At 47.0% G+C, this 19,843-nt stretch overlaps 1 protein-coding gene across 1 annotated transcript; it reads right to left on the reverse strand.

Moving 5' to 3' along the window:
* Positions 1 to 266: 266 nt before the first annotated feature.
* Positions 267 to 6,561, reverse strand: LOC119103115 (putative transmembrane protein DDB_G0289901). Its single transcript, XM_037226570.1, has 3 exons — positions 6,484 to 6,561; positions 1,419 to 1,700; positions 267 to 879 (listed from the first exon to the last, which is right to left on the reverse strand). The coding sequence occupies exons 1-3, from the start codon at positions 6,530 to 6,532 to the stop codon at positions 584 to 586; spliced, it is 627 nt and encodes a 208-aa protein (XP_037082465.1). The 5' UTR covers positions 6,533 to 6,561; the 3' UTR covers positions 267 to 583.
* Positions 6,562 to 19,843: the final 13,282 nt, after the last annotated feature.

Genomic DNA, 19,843 nt, shown 5'->3' on the forward strand with positions numbered 1-19,843 from the left:
GACATCCACGATTCCATACTTGCCCACAATAGATACCAGTTCCTCATGCGCGGTTCACATGCAATGGACAAAGAAGCATACGGGAAAGAAGAAGACCTGATAAGTTCCGTCCCATCGCTTAGGCGGCTCCAACAGAGAACCTGTATCTGAGAGCCTGAGAGAACCTGAATCATCTGTAAAACAAACAGCTGACTGCAGTAAGCACGCTCCGCCGTTGAGGCCTACGCCGCTGTCGACTGCGTCATGTCTTGCGCGGAGTTACAAAATCAGATCCCACGGTTTATTAATTCTGTTCCACGAGGTTCACCAAATGCACCCACAGGCAGCTATCAGCAGTTACAAATCAGCTCTGTGAAAACTGCCGAATCAGGTCGTAACCGATGTGCACAATTCGGTTTTCTGGGCCCGCTCCTCCGGGGCGGGTGTATGGAGTCGCACAGCGCTTGAGTGCCACGACGGCCTCACCAGTGCAGGCGGGTAGGGTGGGCGAGGAGTTAAGGGGGGGGGGGGGGGCTTCAGAGCGACTGGGTCCAGCAGAGGATCTCGTTTCGAGCCCGGTCGGCAGCCGCTTAGGGGTCGCCCCTCAGCCAGTGAGCGGCGGCGGCAGCTTGATCTTCGTCTCGCCCCCTTGCTGGATGTTGAACACACCGTTGTGGGTGCTGGAGGCCTTGTGGCCGCTGGAGGAGGTGCCTGAGCCCTCTGCCTGGTCTTCCAACTTCACCACCTTTTGGCCGTCTGCGAGCACGACGACGACGACCTTCTTCTTGGTGGCGCCAGCGTTGGCACCGCCACCCTGCGAGACGCCGCCGCCGCCATTCGACCCGCCGCTGCCTCCGCTCGTTGTGGTCACGGTGGTGCCGCCCGGGGTGGTGCCCACGGCTGCAAGTCAAGACCAACGCACTCTAGCCGGGCCACAGTCATCCATGGTGCGTCAGTGAAACGTGACGCAATAATGCAAATGCGGCTCATGCGGGCTTGCGGTGGCGAATTGGCGTTCAACTTCACTTGCACCAATGTAGTGGCCAGGTGCAGGGACATGTGTTTAACTGAGGGTTAATTGATAAGTACAATGGGTTGAGGTGCTTGATTCTTAACATACTCTGGCGGAGTAAGGGACGGCTGGCGTTCACTTTGATCAAACAGGCCAGTCGACAGAAGTTCTGCTCGCTGTGAATCACGCTTATCCCCAATGAGCCTTGCCCACGAAGGTGTACACCCAACGGCAGAGATAAACGAACGTCCCAGAGTTGCATGCAAAACCCTTGCAAGGCCACTCCATACCGCTCATCAGGACGGGACGATATGCGGACCTTCTAAAAAGAGTCATAGTGTTCGCCATCCCTTATATACAGGCCCACACCCACGCCCAGCCCTGTCTGCAACACCACCGCCGCGGCAGCGCGACAGCGTAACGTCACCTCCTTTGGAGTTGGCCTGCTGGCCGGCACTGCCGAAGCCGGCAGAGACAACAGTGCCGGTGACGCCCGAGTTGACGGCGCCGTTGTCCTTCAGTTTGGCGATGGGGCTCTGGAAGCCGCAGAGGCCGCTGGCCGAGCCGCTGGTCGAGGTGGTGCCTGACACGGCGGCGTTACCGGCGGTGCGGCCGCTCTGCCCCAGGCTCGATTCGCTCGAGATATTGCAGTTCGGCGTCGGGCCCAGCAGCGATCCAAGCGGACCACTGTTCCCGGTGGGCACAGGGACTGCAAGGGGGGCGAATACGGTCAACGGCACTGCCTGGGCTGTAACGCCGGCGGATACGAGTCAGCGGCACTACCTGGGCTGTAACGCCGGCGGATACGAGTCAGCGGCACTACCTGGGCTGTAACGCCGGCGGATACCAGTCAGCGGCACTACCTGGGCTGTAACGCCGGCGGATACCAGTCAGCGGCACTACCTGGGCTGTAACGCCGGCGGATACGGTCAACGGCACTACCTGGGCTGTACGCAGGCGGCGGACAGCCATTAACACTGTGGTGTAATGGCGGACACTGACCAGCGTCACCGGTGCTGCGAGGGGCACCGCCAGTGGCACTGGTGATGCATGCAGGCCTCGAAAAAGCGGAGACATGGTCAAGATAACCAGAGCCCACCGACGTATTTGCAGAAGGGTAGAGGGGCAGGTAAGGACATCATGATTGTTTTTTGTCCACTTTTGGGGTATTCTGATGCGTTTTGGCGTGCTGCGTATACAGTTAAACACATTTCAGCCTGGTTCTTCCTTCGTAGGATGCCCTGATGCATACCATGGTACTCCCACTTTCCCGGAAATTTAACATTCACCCTTCATGTCAAGGGCGTCCCTGTGTCTTTGTTCGGACTTGTCAACCGTCGGCGGTCCTGTGGCGCACATCGGGCTCCCCGTATGTTATGGGATGGGCAAGGGTCATTTGCTTCTATCTTGTAGTGTTCATAAAATAGAAACACATTCTTTTCGGCAAAACCTCTGATGGACGAGGGTTCGTATTCAATCTTACGGGAAAAAATCCGTGGGGTACATTTTCAATTTTCACTTAGGTCGGTAGTGATGGTGGGGTTGAAAGCGGGGGGGGGGGGGGGGCAGCAGGGAGGAGCCACAGTTGGGTGCTAATATGGGGTAGGAACGTCCTTTGATTAAATTGTTCCATCTAGCATCGACCAAATAGTGTTACGTTCAATTTTGTCAAATTTGGTGTGCGGCCGTGGCTCCAAATGACATGCGATAGAAAACAACGATTTGCATTGTATGCATAAGTTAGGAATTATCTGTATGGAATTTAATGTGTGATGTTTAAACTAGGACGTATTATAGCATCACAAAGAGTCGCATTAACAACCATATGATTGTAAAGGCCTAAGGTTAAGAGTACACGGTTTCTTGAGCTTGAACGGAGATTCCACTGTATCTTTCTGTTCACGTTAGGCAAAACCTAGGCCATTTAGTTATTTCACTACCGCTAAGTTTTGTTTTTCTGTGGCATAAAATAAGAGTTGCGTGCGGCTGCCAGCATCCAAAGCTGCTACTACAGTTACAACCATGCATCAAGTATCCTTGTTGTGCTCTCGCCTGGCGCCCGTCCGCTGCACGTGAACGTAGGCTAGTCACAGCTGAAGTCTGAGCCTAATATTCTGGTCTATGTGTCCAAATATATGATTCATGATAAATCATATGGATCGTGATAGATCATACGATTTATTGCGCCGTATTCTCGGATTAGACACATACTTGAGCTGTGTACCATTCAGGCCACCATCTTATAGCCGACCACGCGACATGTGTCCCCGCTAAAATTAGGCCGGTCCACATAAAGATTAGATTTAGGTTAAACGTGCAAAACTTGTCAACATCTCCTCCTATCAAGCATCATATCTGAAAGCCAGCAATCGACTCTTTATGCTGCACTATTGCTGCGAAGTTTTCACTCTGACGTAGGGACTGTAGGCGCTATGGGAGGCCAATGCCACATTACGGCACGATCAATTGTAAGAGTGATTTATGCCAGCAGCGGATTCGGACTGCAGTTTCAAAAGGAACATTTTAGCATATTTCGGACTTCTAAACTGGTGGAAAGCCCCTGACAATGCCATTTGCCTTGGGTCTTCATCGTACTTATATGGCGAATAAAATTGCAACTGCAACCACCTATTTATTATGGCAGTGCGCATGGAAGCGAGAGAGTAGCAAATTATCCTCCAAAGTGAATGCTAACTGATCGAGATGTTTGGGAAGTCCACCGCCCGAAACGTGACTGAATGAAACCAAGCCCTTGCCCTGAAAATCATGGCACCATCTGGATGCCTCGTTGAAACTTAGCTTTGAGCTTCGGTTTAACATGAACAGCGTTACGTTTTCCCTGGCATGGGGCGGGTGAAGCAATGGCCGGATGTGAGTACCGTCAAGTAAAATGACACCAAGGCTTAAGCGGGCAAAGTCAGACGCATTTGGCTTGTCAACGTGAAGCTCGCTCTGGCTGAGTCCGCCATCCGCAGATGCTCTTGGAATAACTGTTACTGGGCGGCAAAATAAGAGTGGTTTTGTTAACGTAAGATGATAATTATCGTTGCTTTTCACCACAAAATATTTCAAATTCGTTGAACGAGGCAAGAAATGGATCGTCGGCGAGTGCTGCCTCGTGTCGACAGAGGGAAGTTCCCTTATTTAAATGAAATCGACGCTCCACAATATAGACAAATTTTATGGAATCTGATGGAGTGAATAATACAAAAGTCAAACAAAACTCTACTTTCAAACTGCAATACAGGCCTATGGCTTCTTATCTCTTTGCGCGTGCCCTGGCTCATACAAAGTAGGAGTGAGAGTGGGCAATCGCAGTAAACCCTTGGGACCTAATGCGTGATGGCCCGCCACAGAGTGATCTTCAAAGCTTTAACAGTATTGAAACCGTCATCGGCAGAGGCAAGAGCCTGACACGTAATTCGTACAACAACGCATCTTCATCGATAATTACCCTCATAATTTGGAATAAATGAATACTTCGTTATGCAAAGGTATCGGAAGGGGCCACTGAGCTAAGGCTCATCAGTGTACCCCGCATGTTCGCAAGACTGTTTGGAGGCTCGTGCATTGTTTGCGATTAACAGGAACAATAAGTGCATCTGAGCGTGATCCAGGCATCTGCACTATAATGCAAAAAAAGCCTCGTGGCCCGGTATCTTGCATCACCATTTTATCCCGCTGGCCAGCTCCTCGCAGGACCGTCGCGAAGTCCTGCGGTGTTCACAGACCCACCCGGACAAAACACACCAGGCAATGGCAACCTTTCCCCGGCACATCCACCGGCGGATGTCCTCACGCGTCGCGGGCTGGGCGGAAGTGCATCGCATCAGTTTGTATTGGTCAGCCTGGTGTTCACCGCACCCGGCACGTCCCTGTCCGTCCGTCGATATTGTCGGCCAACTCGTCGACCGACCAGCAACTAAGGGCATGAAACCCAGCCACGTGCGGAACATGCTGGCTGGGGTTTTGACCAATCGCCGAGGTCATCACCATCACGGTCGTGTCGGCGACGGCCATCTTTTTGACATACCGCGACCCTTGCAGTGACAAATTTTGCAATATTAATTTCCGAAAATGTATGCACTCGACATTTTACAATGGATACCTTGCGTATTCAATGACTGGCTATTACAAAAGTGCAAATCTGTCGACAGATCGACCAATGTCTATATTTAAGATCACTTGCATCGCTTCCCAGAATAATGCCATGCGAGTTCCGGATAAAAGATGAAGTTAGAGTAATATACGAGATAGTGAATGTGAATTCTTAATGTGTCATTATAAGAAAAGTGATGTTCCGCTATCGTTTAAAACAAAAAGCAGATTTTCCAGTTCTCAGTTCCTCCGATAGACACGCTGATTTCCATCTACTGTCATACGATTGCGTGGAGAAGTTTCGACTTTCCCTATGCATATAATGAGGAGGTGGTTTATATCCGGGCGGACAGAACGAAATACCCGCATAAAATGTGGGTAAATAAATTATGCAATTGGAAAACCTCTCACTGCGGACATATGGCAATTGTAGGTCAAGGAGCAGGGTCGTGTCACGTTATCCATCTGATTTTTTTTTCTAAGCTGTCAACCGGCGGCCCACAAGTCGCCGTGCCGTTTCATTCAATCAGGACTAGCCTAGGTCCATGAACTGTGATGACCTTTTATGGAAAAATGACATATGCAGACGAGGAAGCGACAACATCAGGTCTAACGACAAAGAAAAGGCAGGCTAATTCTGCCGGTTAAGCAAGTATCATAAGCATATTAATGAAAAGGGCAATTTCCGAAGTAATCTATGACAATCTTTCAGGAAATTATGTCATCCGCCAGCAAAAAAGACGTGATTACTGCTAAGCATAGCGAAAATCAACACATTACAAAGCGACTTGGCATGATACCAAAAGTTAGAAGTAAAGGTCATCTAAGTTGACTGGTCTATGGTAGTATATCATAATCATTTATGGATCAACAGGGACAAAGCTTATGAAAAAGTTGACAGACAAAAGCGCAATCACGTAAGAATACATGATTAACGAACGCCATTGATACGAACATGATAACGAACGCACAGCGATAGCCACTTAACTTTCGTGCACTCATGACAGTGTGTTTGTGTGATGGCCTGCAAAAGTTACACTCTAACTTGTATCAGCTTGCTTTAATATCAGGTGGATTCATTGAGCCACCATGGGACATGTTGCAATAACACTTGCAAGCTGTTATCCCTGCGCCCCATTGAGCTCCATTTAACAGTTTTCGTCAATCAGGATTCCCTTCTTTCGCTAACGATCTCAGCAACAGGCCCACACAGGATGAAATGGCTACTTGCGTCAGACAGCACCAGAGACGCTTGCCACAGTCTCGCTGGGCGTCTCAGAACCGTGTGCCCGTCCGGCCGTCGGCGGTCACGCCGTTGCCCACGCCGACGCGTCGACCCTCGGCCGTCGACGCGACCGGTCCGACTCCCCGAGTCGACGGGTCCGCACTCTCACCCGCGACGACGGCGGCGACGCCGATCCAGAGGAGAAGGGCCGACAACATGGCGAGGCGGGCCTGTGAAGACGGGGCGACTCGCCCGGCCCAGCGCGGCGCCGCCCTTATAACCGCCGTCAGCGCCGCCCACGCCGGCCGGCCGTCGACCCGTGACGCGACCGCCGCCCGCCGCCCGTCACGCCCCCAGTAACGCAGCGCCAGCGGCCGCTGTGTTCCCCGCGCAAAGGGCGGCCGAGTCAAAAGTCAGGGCCGGGCAGCGGCGCGTACAGTTGATAGCGCTAGATAAGCGCTAGATAGCGCTAGATAGTACCAAGATAAGTTGGGAAACTCAGCGACCGCGTACTGAGCGGGAGGTGAGGACCTTTAAAGCCACGGGGAATGCGGGCTGAAAAAAATCGAGGCTGATGCAATCAAACAATGTGCGATAGAGCAACTGCACCGATTGGGTTGTTACCGAAAGGAGAGGCACGGATAGCAACGTTTTTGTATGCGTAAATGGTAGGGAGCGCCTTACTTTTGTGACATATTTTTGTAGCGCTTATACTCTGGTGAAACCTAGAGACCGGTGGCGTCTAAAAGTGACACTGGGGAAGTGCTATTGTAGCATTAACAGTATATCCAATGTGTTTGCACGATTTGTGATACTCAATTACGCAGTCAACGTTTGGGCAGAGTACGTGACATTTTATTTATTTGTAGCCTCTCGCCTCATTTCTGCAGTAGGCGATCTTGCGGCATACAAGACATGCAAGTGAGGTTATTCGTTGCATTCTAGTCAGTCTAGTGAAAGTCATGTGTATACATTATTATTGATTTCATTACATCCCATTCATTCATTAGCCTCATTAAAGTGAGGCATATTCATCGTAGTCTACGCAATTACGCACGACTATGATTTCATCTCGGCTTGATCAGAACTTGCATTATAATAGACATGATAAAGGCAAAATCTTAACGCACACGCTGCTAACTAACGCACATGTTGTCAAATTCTGTTCACAGCGTTCGGAGCAGACGTTACATTTCATCGCTACTTTGTCGTCTCGATTTTACCAGCATTATCGCCAGCCATATTTATAAAAATGCAAGCATGTGATAGGTGAATACCACGAAGGAAAACAGATTAGGTATGATTACACGAGGAGGTTAGATTTGCTAGATTTGCTTGCTGCTTTGCGTGCAAACGGCAGTTTTGGCTTGCCGATTGAATTTCTACAAATACATGGATGTTGGTAACGAAATGTAGCGGTCTGCTCTATCAGCCGATTTTTTCATGATCTGGAACGCAGAGTGCTACACCAGTACACGCAAAATAATTAAAAAGGAAGGAAGCCAACAACTTTAACCCTTACCCCGATTTGTCGGTTTTCATAACGCGGACTGATGCGAGAGGGGGGTCCCTGCCGTTTGCGAGCTAAAAATGTAGAGTCTTACAGAAAAACAGTGAGCTAAAATAGTCTAACAAGACCTAGGAATTGCTGAGAAGTATCATGTTGTCAATTAACCTCACTAGGCCAAGTATAAGGCTAATTTTTTCTGAAAATCAGACTATTTCAGCTTTGCATGCTCGTATGTACGAAACTATGCTACGTGGACACATGGAACATAAGGAGGTATGTTCTTCGTTTGAGTTTGAGTGTAATGGCATGTAGTTTAATTTGTTTTGAGCCTATGATTATAATGTAGGACTTCGTTAATGTAACAGCGTCAGCCCTCCACGTACGGTCTGCAGAATCACCGCTTGCCGTGGATCGTCTTGCAGTGCTCGTAAAAACCGTCACTTTTCCAAAACCAGAAACGCTTGGCATACGTCTAGGTGTTAACACACGTGCAATGGATGCCCCAGAGGCTACCAAAGATCTGGGCACGTCTGCACAGTTTGCCGGACTGATATGCTCAGAGAACCTTGGGGGGGGGGGGGGGGGCTTTGCATCGTCCCTCTTCTCCCTCCTAGCAGTGGAGTATGCTGTTCGGAAAGAGCTAACAGCCTGATGTGAATATATTAACAAATTTCAACACAGTCTTCTTGTTGGGGCACGGCGAACGGCGCTCACTAGGCAATACATGTTGCGCCTGGCTTGGAGCATTGCTAAAGCATGGTGGGGAGTTTGATGACGGTTGAGGTGGGCTCAAAGAGCGTGATTTTCGTAAGGGGACATGACCTCCAGGAGGCCTGCCTATTGGATGTCACCCCCCGAGCTACCTGCCACCGATTCGAATTCTGCCATGTATTCAGCTGACCTGACTATCGAGTTCCTTCGTTGTTCTGTTTTCGGAGTCGAGGAAAGCAAACGCAACCGTACATCGACTTTGAACGTGAGGCCCGACAAGTCCCAAGGGTGGAAGAAGACTGTTGTTGTGATTGGGCTATCCATAGTCTAGGGTCGGTGTGCCTGTTTCCTAGCAGCAGCAGTTATCCGGACATGTTGAAAACATTGCATAAAGGAGCGTTTTGATTGTGTGCATGATATCGAAAATTGCGGTGATGAAGGAGGCGTTTGGTGATGAGCTGATTCCTGATGACACTATTGGGCATAAACTTCCGTATCATTTTACGCCACATCGTATTAAGTTAGGCTGCTGGCGACAATTTTGCCTGCAGAAATTTGATCGAGGACGAATAGTACACTTTTGCGATCCCTGTCATACAGATCGGGCCCAATACATCAAGCTTCCAATTGTAGGTGTTCATTTTAACACGCGCCCGGGGGGCATCTAGATGCCTTTCGCTCGGGTGGGCGGTGGTCAATTTGACCTCAACTGAGATCTCGGTAACTAAGAGAGCTAGAGACACCAAATTTTCAGGGTGTGTTGACCTGTACGTGAATTCACTTAGGTCAGAGTTTCAGGCTACTAGGTCATGATCTTCTGGCTAAACAAGGTCAAACAAGGTCAAGTTTCAGGTTGGTCTCCAAAGTGCCCCAAAACCTGGATAACCGTTTCTAAGAAAAAGGTCACATTTGTATTCAAGGTCAGTGACCTTGTTTACCTTTTGAAGGTCAAGGTGACCAAAGTCATACAAGATTACTTTGAGTTTTGTCCCTGACTAAGCGACGAAGAATACGCCAGGCAGTATGTTCCTAAAACAAAATGTTGACCCAGGTCATTTTAGGTCAATGATCTATTCTGACATCTGAGAAGTCAATGGATGATGTATAATGCGGCTCCTGCTATCAATAAATTCGAAATGAGCACCGGAAACTATCCCATACAACAAGCCCTAGAGAAACAAAACAGGTTGGTTTGGAGCTTGGTGTGACCTTCATACCTGACCTTAGGCCATTGTAATATGCTTATTCAACTGTTGTGTTGCCTACGAAAGCATATCAGAGATGTATGTCTTCGTCTAACACTCCGTTGTTGGACCAGATTGAAGGATTCCCTAGAAATTGCTTTCGCTGAAACCATGGCCTGACTTTGACATGCCATTATCATTTAAGGTCAGTGACCTTGTTTGACATTTTGAATATCAAGGTGACTAGGTCAGCGACTTTACAAGGAACATCCGAATTTTGTATGCAAAACGATATGCTATTCAATTTTGTATAGCTATGCACAGTTTGGGGCGGCTACGCCGCGCCGTTCGGAAACCATTCTGGAAAAACCTTCGGGGGGGGGGGGCTCAATTTGACCCCCCACCCGAGCGCGTGTTAAAAGAAGCTACCAGCTCTTTGAAATATGGCACTATAGAGGGTATTGGACGACCACAGAATCTTAAAATCGGCCCGTTGAGTGCATTTTAGCCGTTGCAAGTGTTTTATTATAAAAAGTGCGTACACACTTTTGCAAGCGAAGAGATCTTGCCGCAGTCATCCAACGACAAGGGTAAAGGTTATCTTTCACGATCCTTACATTTCTGATATACGTGTATTAGCTCGCTTTCAAATACTAAATTTCTCCGAAAAGCACTTTTTGCTAAGAGAGGGAGCTCGCATGCGCCTGCCAGGCCGTCGCTAGTTCACTAAGCAAGACACTATCAGAGTCACTGTGTTAAGCGTCATCGGGGAGAGACCCATGCCATCGCATTTTATTTGCTATATTCGATTGATAATTGGCTCACATTTGTGTATCTTTTCCTTACGTAGGAGTGTTTACGGTTCACATGGCATTTGTTTCACAAACACCCGGGTCATTAAGTGTGTTCAAACATTGCCCAGGACCCATGTTGAGAAAGCAAAGCAATGAAACATGATATTTTCATAGCGTCGAGGAGGGAGTTCAATGACATTTCTCACATCTAAGCGAGAACTTCAAATGGATGTTCTGAGCTCTTTAGAATGATGCAACAGCTGGTATTGCCGGCCAAAGCAGACGAGCGTGATGTAAGTAATAAAAGGTGGCATACTCCGTTTAAGGCGAAATCCGAACGAACACTGCTCAAAGGTTACGGAATACCTTGTTTGGTGAGAGTCTGCTAGCGGGCCATTCACAATTCAGCATCACTATGTTAAGTCATTGGTCTTTTGCTGCATCGATGAAACCGAAGACGTAAGTTGAGATGCGCCCTGATCTCGATCCAAACCTGCTGCATCCTACTTGCCTATCCAAGGCGGAGTTTCGATGCAATTATCCAGCTAGGCAGATGTGTAATTTTGTTTTGCTTGTTTTTGCCCACTGATTAAGTGATATCGTATTTGTTACTCATCACTCCAAGCCTACCTACTTGCTAAAAACAGCTATGGCGTTGCATTATTCGAACAGAAGGGTAGTTAGGGCCACCTTCAAATGTCGTTCCGTTCAACGCGCTGCAGTGCCTTCGTGTGCTGACCTTTCATGCCCGGTTGGCTATATGCGTAATAACCACCGACCACCCACCATCACTGCCGAGAATCATCGGTACTTTTAGCACATTTCTGTAGCGGTAACCGACCATCATGCCCCGCTCAAGAGACAAATGATTCGGAAACCACCCGCAGTGATGATAATAACAGCAAGGGTGGATGGCTATATCAACAAAGCAGGCATCCGTACTTCATTGTCTTAGTGTGTAAGAATGTGAATTCGTGGCTTCACGTTCCCATCGCGACGGTTAGCGTCCGTGTAACACTCGTGCACACGAGGGGAATATAGTTCCTTTTCAAATGTTACCTTTCTGCAGATCTGTGTCACACCTCAGTTGTTTAAGATGCTGCATATTTTTAAAAAGAACTTGACTTCTGCGGGCCACAAAACGTGCGCCGCACAAGGCCAGCAGGATTTAGTATTATTCGGAATGCGCTCCCCACTAACAGTTAGGAAATAGATGAGCAGGAAGTTAAAACCATGTTTCAAGGGCAAAACTCCACAAAATATCTGTGCCAAAATATCAGTGCACATGCGAGAAGCATGGTTCCTTTTCAATTATTACCTTTCTGTAGTTCTGTATCACACCCTAGTTGTTTAAAATGCTGCATATTTTTCCAAAGAACTTGACTTCTGCGGGCCACAAAACGTGCACCATGCAGGACTGGCAGATTTAGCATCATTCGGAATGAGCTTCTCACCAACGGTTAGGAAATAGATGAGCAGGAAGTTAAAACTATGCTTCAAGGGCAAAACTCCACAAAATATCAGTGCAAAAATATCAGTGCACATGCGAGAAACATAGCTCCTTTTCAATTATTACCTTTCTGCACTTCTGTATCACACCTCATTTGTTTAAAATGCTGCATACTTTTCCAAAGAACTTGACTTCTACGGGCCACAAAACGTGCACCACGCAGGACTGGCGGATTAGACTTAGAGTAGATTAGACTCAGATTAGATTAGACTGGCGGATTTAGTATCATTCGGAACGAGCTCCTCACTAACGGTTAGGAAAATAGATGAGCAGGAAGTTAAAACTACATTCCAAGGGCGAAACTCTACAAAACATTTGCGCCAGTATTATGGGTGTGTGATAGTGCCTATGCGTGAAATATCCCACTAAAATGTGTGATGGGCTCTTAAATCCCATTCACACGTTTTTAGCGAGCGTTGGACGCGCGTACTTTAAACTTTACCTACTTTACCCCAGACTTTAAACTGAGCATCTGTTCTGGCATACTTTCGCTGAATGCGCTATATGTTTCGACAGTTATCGCCGATGTATGCAGGTGATGCTTTCTTCTCCCTTCTCCCGCTTGGCCACGCTGGGCATAATTTGGAGAAGAGAGGCCCAAGGAATCAGAGTGCATGTTTGAAAGCCAGACAAGCAGCTCAATTTTTACCCCGGTTTATCCATTGCAGACGTCTTGCACACCTGGATATTGAGATGATTTAAGAGTGCATACCAGGCTGTGTGTTTTTTTTACGCAACGCAGCGTGACACAACAGGATGCGACATCCACGCGGCCCATGGTGACCGGGCGCGACTGATGCCCGGCTGTCGCGCCAGAGCCGCGCCAGAGCCGGGCGGTGTCACTCAAGCGACGCGATGCCACCGATACCGAATAAGCCTCACTTCCACCTGCACTTAGTGCTTTGTCAACACTGGCAGGCGGAATGAATAGCCTTAATTTTTACCGCTCTATCGCATATTTCATCGGAACTACACTGCATATTTTAATTGTCGCCGTCGAAGGAATACCTATCTAAGCGTTCACAAATTCAGTTGCCGTTTTAAAAAGAGAGGCGCAATTGGCGGTGCTGAGTTTGGGCCCGTGGACAAGGCTGGTCGCGCCGAGAGTGACAAGACATGAAGGCAAATGTCCATTTCCATTTGATGTTCAGATGAGCGTTAAAGGGAATGCTTTACATTTGTGTGGCGTTTTGGACCGAAATGGCCATCTTAAGGACCCGTTTTGATGCAGTTCACGGTCATGTCCTTTTTAACAACCCAAAACGATTTGGTTGCTGAGTTGCAGCCCGTGAAAGTGCGAAAAGGTTTATTTGGAGTCTATTTCAAAGTTGCCTCGGCATTAATGACGCCACAGAAACGTCATGGTATCGCGGTCACACTACAAGCTGTTTCTGTTTATGGTCAAAGCAGCATGGCCGTTGGCACATTCGCAGAAGCGGTGGTGCGGCAGGTATGGTACAATGCGCGGAGGATGATTGACTGTTAGCAATATTTCGCTGCTGAACGCGTGTCGCGAACGTAAGCGTGAGCACTTTCGAGTTGTGCGGCACTAGTAAACGGGCGTTTTTCCTTATTTCTAGGCCACAGATCCATTATATAAAAAGAACGCCGCTGTCTGCAGAAAAGTAGGGCATCCAAAAACGGGCACTCTCCCGAGAGTTAAAAAAAGAAGACGCGACGGCAACTCCGTCTTTTCCCCTGCTGGTTTTTTTTTCTTATCCTAATGTATCTCTTACAGACAGCTCGGTTGGCACTTTGTGTACCGGACCAGAGAACGTTGCACGGGTTTATGGATTGGCAAGGCATTATGAAATTAGGGAAACATTACAGTAATTTTAGAGAGAGAGAGAGAGAGAGAGAGAGAGAGAGAGAGAGAGAGAGAGAGAGAGAGAGAGAGAGAGAGAGAGAGAGAGAGAGAGAGAGAGAGAGAGAGAGAGAGAGAGAGAGAGGAGAGAGAGAGAGAGAGAGAGAGAGGAGAGGAGAGAGAGAGAAGAGAGGTGTAGAGAGAGAGAGAAGAGAGAGAGATAGATGATATATAATATATATATATATATTATGTAATATATATTATATTATATATATATATATATATATATATATATATATATATATATGTAGATGTCCTTTTCTCTCATTTGTATATACATGTGACAACTATTTCACACATATTGTACCAAAAATTTAAATCTTGAACAACAAATTGTGTTCTGCAAGTACGATCTTCTGAGCCTTATTGCCACGAACCCCGTTGGGACTTCGTTTTGAAAGGAGGTCGCGGTGAAATGCGGTGTTATGACTGAACATCTGCGCGGAAATTGTGAGAAAACCTGCAATTCGATAGCCCCGCGAGCTGTACAAGTGTGAGATCACACTTATTTGAGTAAAGAGTGTGAATCGGGGGATTGAAATGTGTGTGATCACTGGTGGTGTGCGCTAGTGGCTTGTATTGATCTTGATGTGATTGGGAGTGTGCGTGCGAGGTTTGTACTTCGAAGAGAAAACATTGTTTTTTGTATTCTTTAATTCTACGGACTTCCAATAAAATGCGATATATTGATACCTGTCTCTGCCTTTATGGTTTTTTTCTATGCCGTTACCCAAGAACATCTAACCAGGAGTGCCCCTCCCTCAATCCCTGTGACGCAGTAAGCCGTACGTTAACACCAGAAAACATAAAATCAAGTCGCGGCACTCCCAGCTAAGAAGATGAAACAAACGTAAAAGAGCAGGCGAAGAGGTGAAGCAGACCCGAAGGAATTGTGTTATGTGATAGGTAGGGAAAAATCATAGATGTGAAGGCTTAAAGTAGTCATTAGCCAAAGTCAGCTAATGATAGCCCGCTATAACCGCCCAATAATCTACAACCACTCAATTTACCGTGTTCGTGAGGGCTATACGGTCACACAAGTCAGAGGGGGCAACTACCTGGTCATTTTTGTGCTGGGTTTTGAGCTGGATGTCCAGGGAGTCCACCCAGCTGAGCAAAGCTTGTTGCTGTGTTTGTGTTTGAACATGACAAAGGAATGCTGGCAAATTTAGAGAAACACTTGCACTTATGTTACAGGGGTGTACAAAGGCAAGCTGGTACTTTATTATGATCATACCAACATTTTGAACCTATTGAGATATTATAGCATGCAATTAATCCGTTGCATGACGTTATATCAGTAATTCACTCCGGCAGTAGGGGCTGCTGCGTGCAGCTAATTAATGGACATGCTCAGTATAAGCTCGCATTATATGGCTTTACAAAATTGTCTCCGTAAAGAATCATGAAACTATAGAGCTGTACCATTATTGATGCACATTGTACTGTGTTCACAAATCTTGTATGCAGGTAAGCATTGTTCGTGAGTCATCAATGCCATAGTCACTGCAACTTGCATGGGATGCTGGGTGCTGAGAAAGGTGGAAAATTATTGCTGTTGGTGTCTGGGATAGCACCCAATAATATGTTTATCATGAGTCTTGTGCGCACTGGCAGCTTCATCACTTCCTTACATTTTGCCCATCCAGCCATAGCTACATGCACTTATCACATCTACAGCCTCGTGCAAGATCATCATGTTTGCAGTGTCATTTCACCACATGTAAAATTTTCCGGTTATTTTTTAGTAAAGCAGCCTGATGGATGCAGCATGTTGTATGACTGTGAAAGTGGAACATGTGTTTGCATTTTTCTCACCTACATTTTGTGGATTCCCAAAACAGGCTGAGCAAGTGATGCCACTTATTGGTTGTCTGCTTTGCTGAAGGTGATTTACATACCGTGTTATGTCTTTTTGGTCAGTCATATGTCAGATGGTGAGTCAATACAAGATAGCACACTTTACCTATCTTTTCATGATATAATGTATTATGAAGGCAGCATGGATTGCCGTACAAAAACCATATCGTTGTTCATTATGTCATGCTACAGTACAGCACCGAGGAAAGGCCACAGTTAAGCTGTTGACCCGTGCCCATGGGCGTAGGAACAGGGGTGGGGGATCAGGAGGCCATGGCCCTCCACTTTTCAAGGTGGGGGGGGGGGAGTGGGCAACAGTGTTAACTGCTCAACCCCACTTTTCAGGTTAAGGTTTTGTTTAGCCTACCATTGCTCCACATCTAAATATGCATGCCGATTTACCTAGTTCACCAGCCATTTTCCTCAAGATGCGTCGTCTTTTTCGTTTGCTTATTGGCGATTGCTTAATGTCGCAGCCGCAAGCCGACGCCAAGCAGCCTACGGAGACTGCAACCCCGGGCGTTCAGGCTGTTGCTGCTATGACTTGCGAGCGCGTATGTTCAAAACCATATTACATAGTTTTTATCAGTGATCAATTCTGACTGAATCTTGAGCATTTTAAGACGAACATGGATTAGCCATGTTACACGCCCAGGGCCCCATTTCATCTACAATCTACGTTCAGGGATTCCTCGATATCTCTGAAGAAAACAGAAAAGCACGGAACTGGAGCCTGTGTGACAATTATTGGACCACCTTTGGCGATCAGGGGTGTTGCTGCGTCAATGAGGGTTCCTGTGCTGATTCGGGGCCGACTGCGCGGATCAGAAGGCCTCCCGTGTCAGGGAGGGAAACAGCGTGATATGATATATCCTTCCAATGGCCTCCGGATCGACCAGGAGATCCTACCCGTGTCGCTAAAATGAGTCAGAAAACGCTTCGCGATGGGACGGAGTGGCCTTCAGCTCTCGACCGAAACCGGTAATATGCCCTTGGTGCTCTACTCAAGGGGCCACTTGCCCGGATGAAAATAAGCGACCTCATTATTGTTGAGTAAAGTGGAGGTCTCATTATTGTTGAATAGAGTAGGTCGAAATAATTTTTTTTTTTAAAAATCCAACCAGGCCATACCATGTTTGCCCAAGAATGCTCATTTTTCAGAATGGATTAACGAAAAAAGTGAATCAAAAGGTTTGAATATACCCGCCCGCAACCACGAGAGCAAGGACAGCGATGGTCTGGGTTGCAGCTTCCGTAAAACCGAAAGGCATCGGCCACTGCAAGTGCCACCAGACGGCGGACGCCGTGTTAATCTGTCTTCTGGACAGATTAATAATTAAGGAAACACGAAAAATAGAGAATCTACCTTTAGTCTTCCGATTCCACCACCAGATTCCAGTACCACTTCGTGATGCTTTAACATGCGCTCGGGTGGGGGGTCAAATTAACCCCCGAAGGTTTTTCCAGAATGGTTTCCGAACGGCGCGGCATAGCCGCGCCAAATTTTGCATAGCTGTAGACAATTACAAAGCAGATCGCTTGACATCAAACATTTCGATGTACCTTGCAAGGTCGCTGACCTATGGCAGGTCAAAGTCAGGCCATGGTTTCAGCGAAGGCAATTTGTGCGGAATCCTTCAATCTGATCCAACAGCGGAGTGTTAGACGAAGCCATATATATATCTGAGATGCTTTCTTAGGCAGCGCAACAGTTGAATGAGAAAATTACATTGACCTAAGGTCAGGTATGAAGGTCACAGCAAGTTCAAAACCAGTCTGTTTTATTACTTTAGGGTTTGCTGTATGGGATAGTTTCTGGTGTTCGTTTCGAGTTTATTGATGGCAGGAACCGCACTATACATCTTCCATGGGTTTCTTAGAGATCAGAAAGGTCATTGACCTAAAATGACCTATGTCAACATTTTGTTTTAGGAGCATACTGCCCAGTGTAATCTTTGTCGCTTAGTCAAATGCAAACCTCAAAGCAATCTTGCATGATTTTGGTCACCCTGACATTCAAAATGTCAAACAAGGTCACTGACCTTAAATGATAATGTGACCTTTTGCTTAGAAACGGTTATCTACGTTATGGGAGCACTTTGGAGACCAACCTGGAACTTGACATTGTTTGACCTTTTTTTGGTCCGAAGGTCATGACCTAGGAACCTGAAACCTCGACCAAAGTGAGTTTTCGTACAGATCAACATACCCTGTAAATTTGGTGTCCCTAGCTTTCTTAGTTACCGAGATCTCAGGGGGGGGGGAGGGTCAAATAGACCCCCCACCCGAGCGTAGGGTATCTAGCCGGCCACCCGGGCGCGTGTTAAGGACCAATCTGTTCTTATCATCAGTCTGAACATCGCACACGTGAAATATGCGCCCAGACTGCATTGTAGATGTGAGATGTGATGCCCTGAAGCGTTCAAAGGCATTTCTTTCAGAAGCGCCGTCATTTTCGTCCACCCGTTGGACACGGCTCAGCATGAGCTTTTGAGCCGACACTGCGAGGGCTATGGAGACTGCAACGTCTGGCGTCGAGTTTTTTAACTAAGATTTGCGTGTACACGTGCCTAAAATTATGTCACATAAATTGTATTGCTGGTCGATTCAACATTTATTACTGGTAGATTCAACATTGGACATTTCCAGACAAACATGGCTTGGCGATGTTAATACACATTGTTGACCGCTCGATCTACAATCAAAATTTTCACCCTCAAACTTCGATCAAGCATGTCGTTCAATAGTCTAACTTTGCCATGTCCTCCATATTTGTAAAACGCAGATAAAACATTACGAAAAGGCTTCTGAATTCTATCGGTTTAGAAAGGGCTCACTAGGCCATGGCAACTTAAGGACACCGGTGATTTATTTCATGCGGTCGTTAAACGCCTGATCTCAGTTTATTGACCTCAACAGATGAGGGCCAAACTGACCCGCCCCCCGAAGGGTTTTTCAGGATGGTTTCTGAACGGCGCGGCACAGCCGCGCCATGTTTTACATAGCTGTAGACATTTGAATAGCGGATCGCTTGGTATCAACAATTTAGATGCGCTTTGGAAGGTTGCTAACCTATGGCAGGTCAACGTCAGGCCATGGTTTCAGCGAAGCCAACTTCCAGGGAATCGTTTAATCTGATGCAACAGTGGAGTTTCAGGCGAAGCTATACATCTCTGAGATGCTTTCTTACGCAACACAGATATTGAATTAGCAAATAACGTTGACCTATGGTCAGGTATGAAGGTCAGACCAAGGTTAAAATAAACCTGTTTGTTACTCTAGGGCTTCCTGTATCAGATAGTTTCTGGTGCTCATTTCGCATTTATTGATTGCAGGAGCCGCATTATGCATCTTCCATATACTTTCTACAGGTTAGAATAGGTCATTGACCCAAGATGACCTAGGTCAACATTTCGTTTTTAGAAACATACTGCCTAGCGTAACCTTTCTTGGTTATTTAAATCCAAAACTCAGAACAGTCTTCTATGATTTTGGTTACCATGACGTTCAAAAGGTTAAATATGGTCACTGACCTTAAATGAGCGCGTGCTCTTTTGCTTAGAAACAGCTATCTAGGTTCTGGGGGCACTTTAGAGACCAGCCTGGAATTTGACCTTGTTTGACCTTATTTGACCCGAAAGTCATGATCTAGGAACCTTGAACCTTGGCATAAGTGATTTCGCGTACAGGTCAGCACACCCTGTGAATTTGGTTTCTCTAGCTCTCTTAGTTCCCGAGATCTCAAAGGGGGTCGAATTGACCCCCACCCAAGCAAAGGATATTTAGCCGGCCACCCCGGTACGTGTGAAAAATGTAAATAGAATGGATTTCACGGTATCTTCTGGTTTTTGTTCTCGTTACAACGTAAAAATAGCAATGAAACGAATAAAACCCTGCCTCTTGTAATTAAGTAAAATATATCCGGGGATATATTTTTGTGGGGGGGGGGTCACCATAAAGGGGGTTTTTCCCAACCCTGTGTTCCTCTTAGCAAGGCTGCGGCTACCCCCTGCTTACACACAAAAACAGATCAAGTCATCTACATGGCATGACGGGCAAATGTCCGTTGCAATTTCTGGCAATGTCCGTCAAA

Source organism: Pollicipes pollicipes, unplaced genomic scaffold, assembly GCF_011947565.3.
Source record: "Pollicipes pollicipes isolate AB1234 unplaced genomic scaffold, Ppol_2.1 Scaffold_2555;HRSCAF=2994_pilon_pilon_pilon, whole genome shotgun sequence".
NCBI classification, from domain to species: Eukaryota; Metazoa; Arthropoda; class Thecostraca; order Pollicipedomorpha; family Pollicipedidae; genus Pollicipes; species Pollicipes pollicipes.

Coding starts and splice junctions, on each gene's coding strand:
- LOC119103115 (XM_037226570.1), bottom strand. CDS start 6,532: ATGTTGTCGGCCCTTCTCCTCTGGATCGGCGTCGCCGCCGTCGTCGCG. Junction 1,701..6,483: donor CGTCGCCGCCGTCGTCGCGG/GTGAGAGTGCGG, acceptor CCCCCCTTGCAG/TCCCTGTGCCCACCGGGAAC. Junction 880..1,418: donor GCAGGCCAACTCCAAAGGAG/GTGACGTTACGC, acceptor CTTGACTTGCAG/CCGTGGGCACCACCCCGGGC.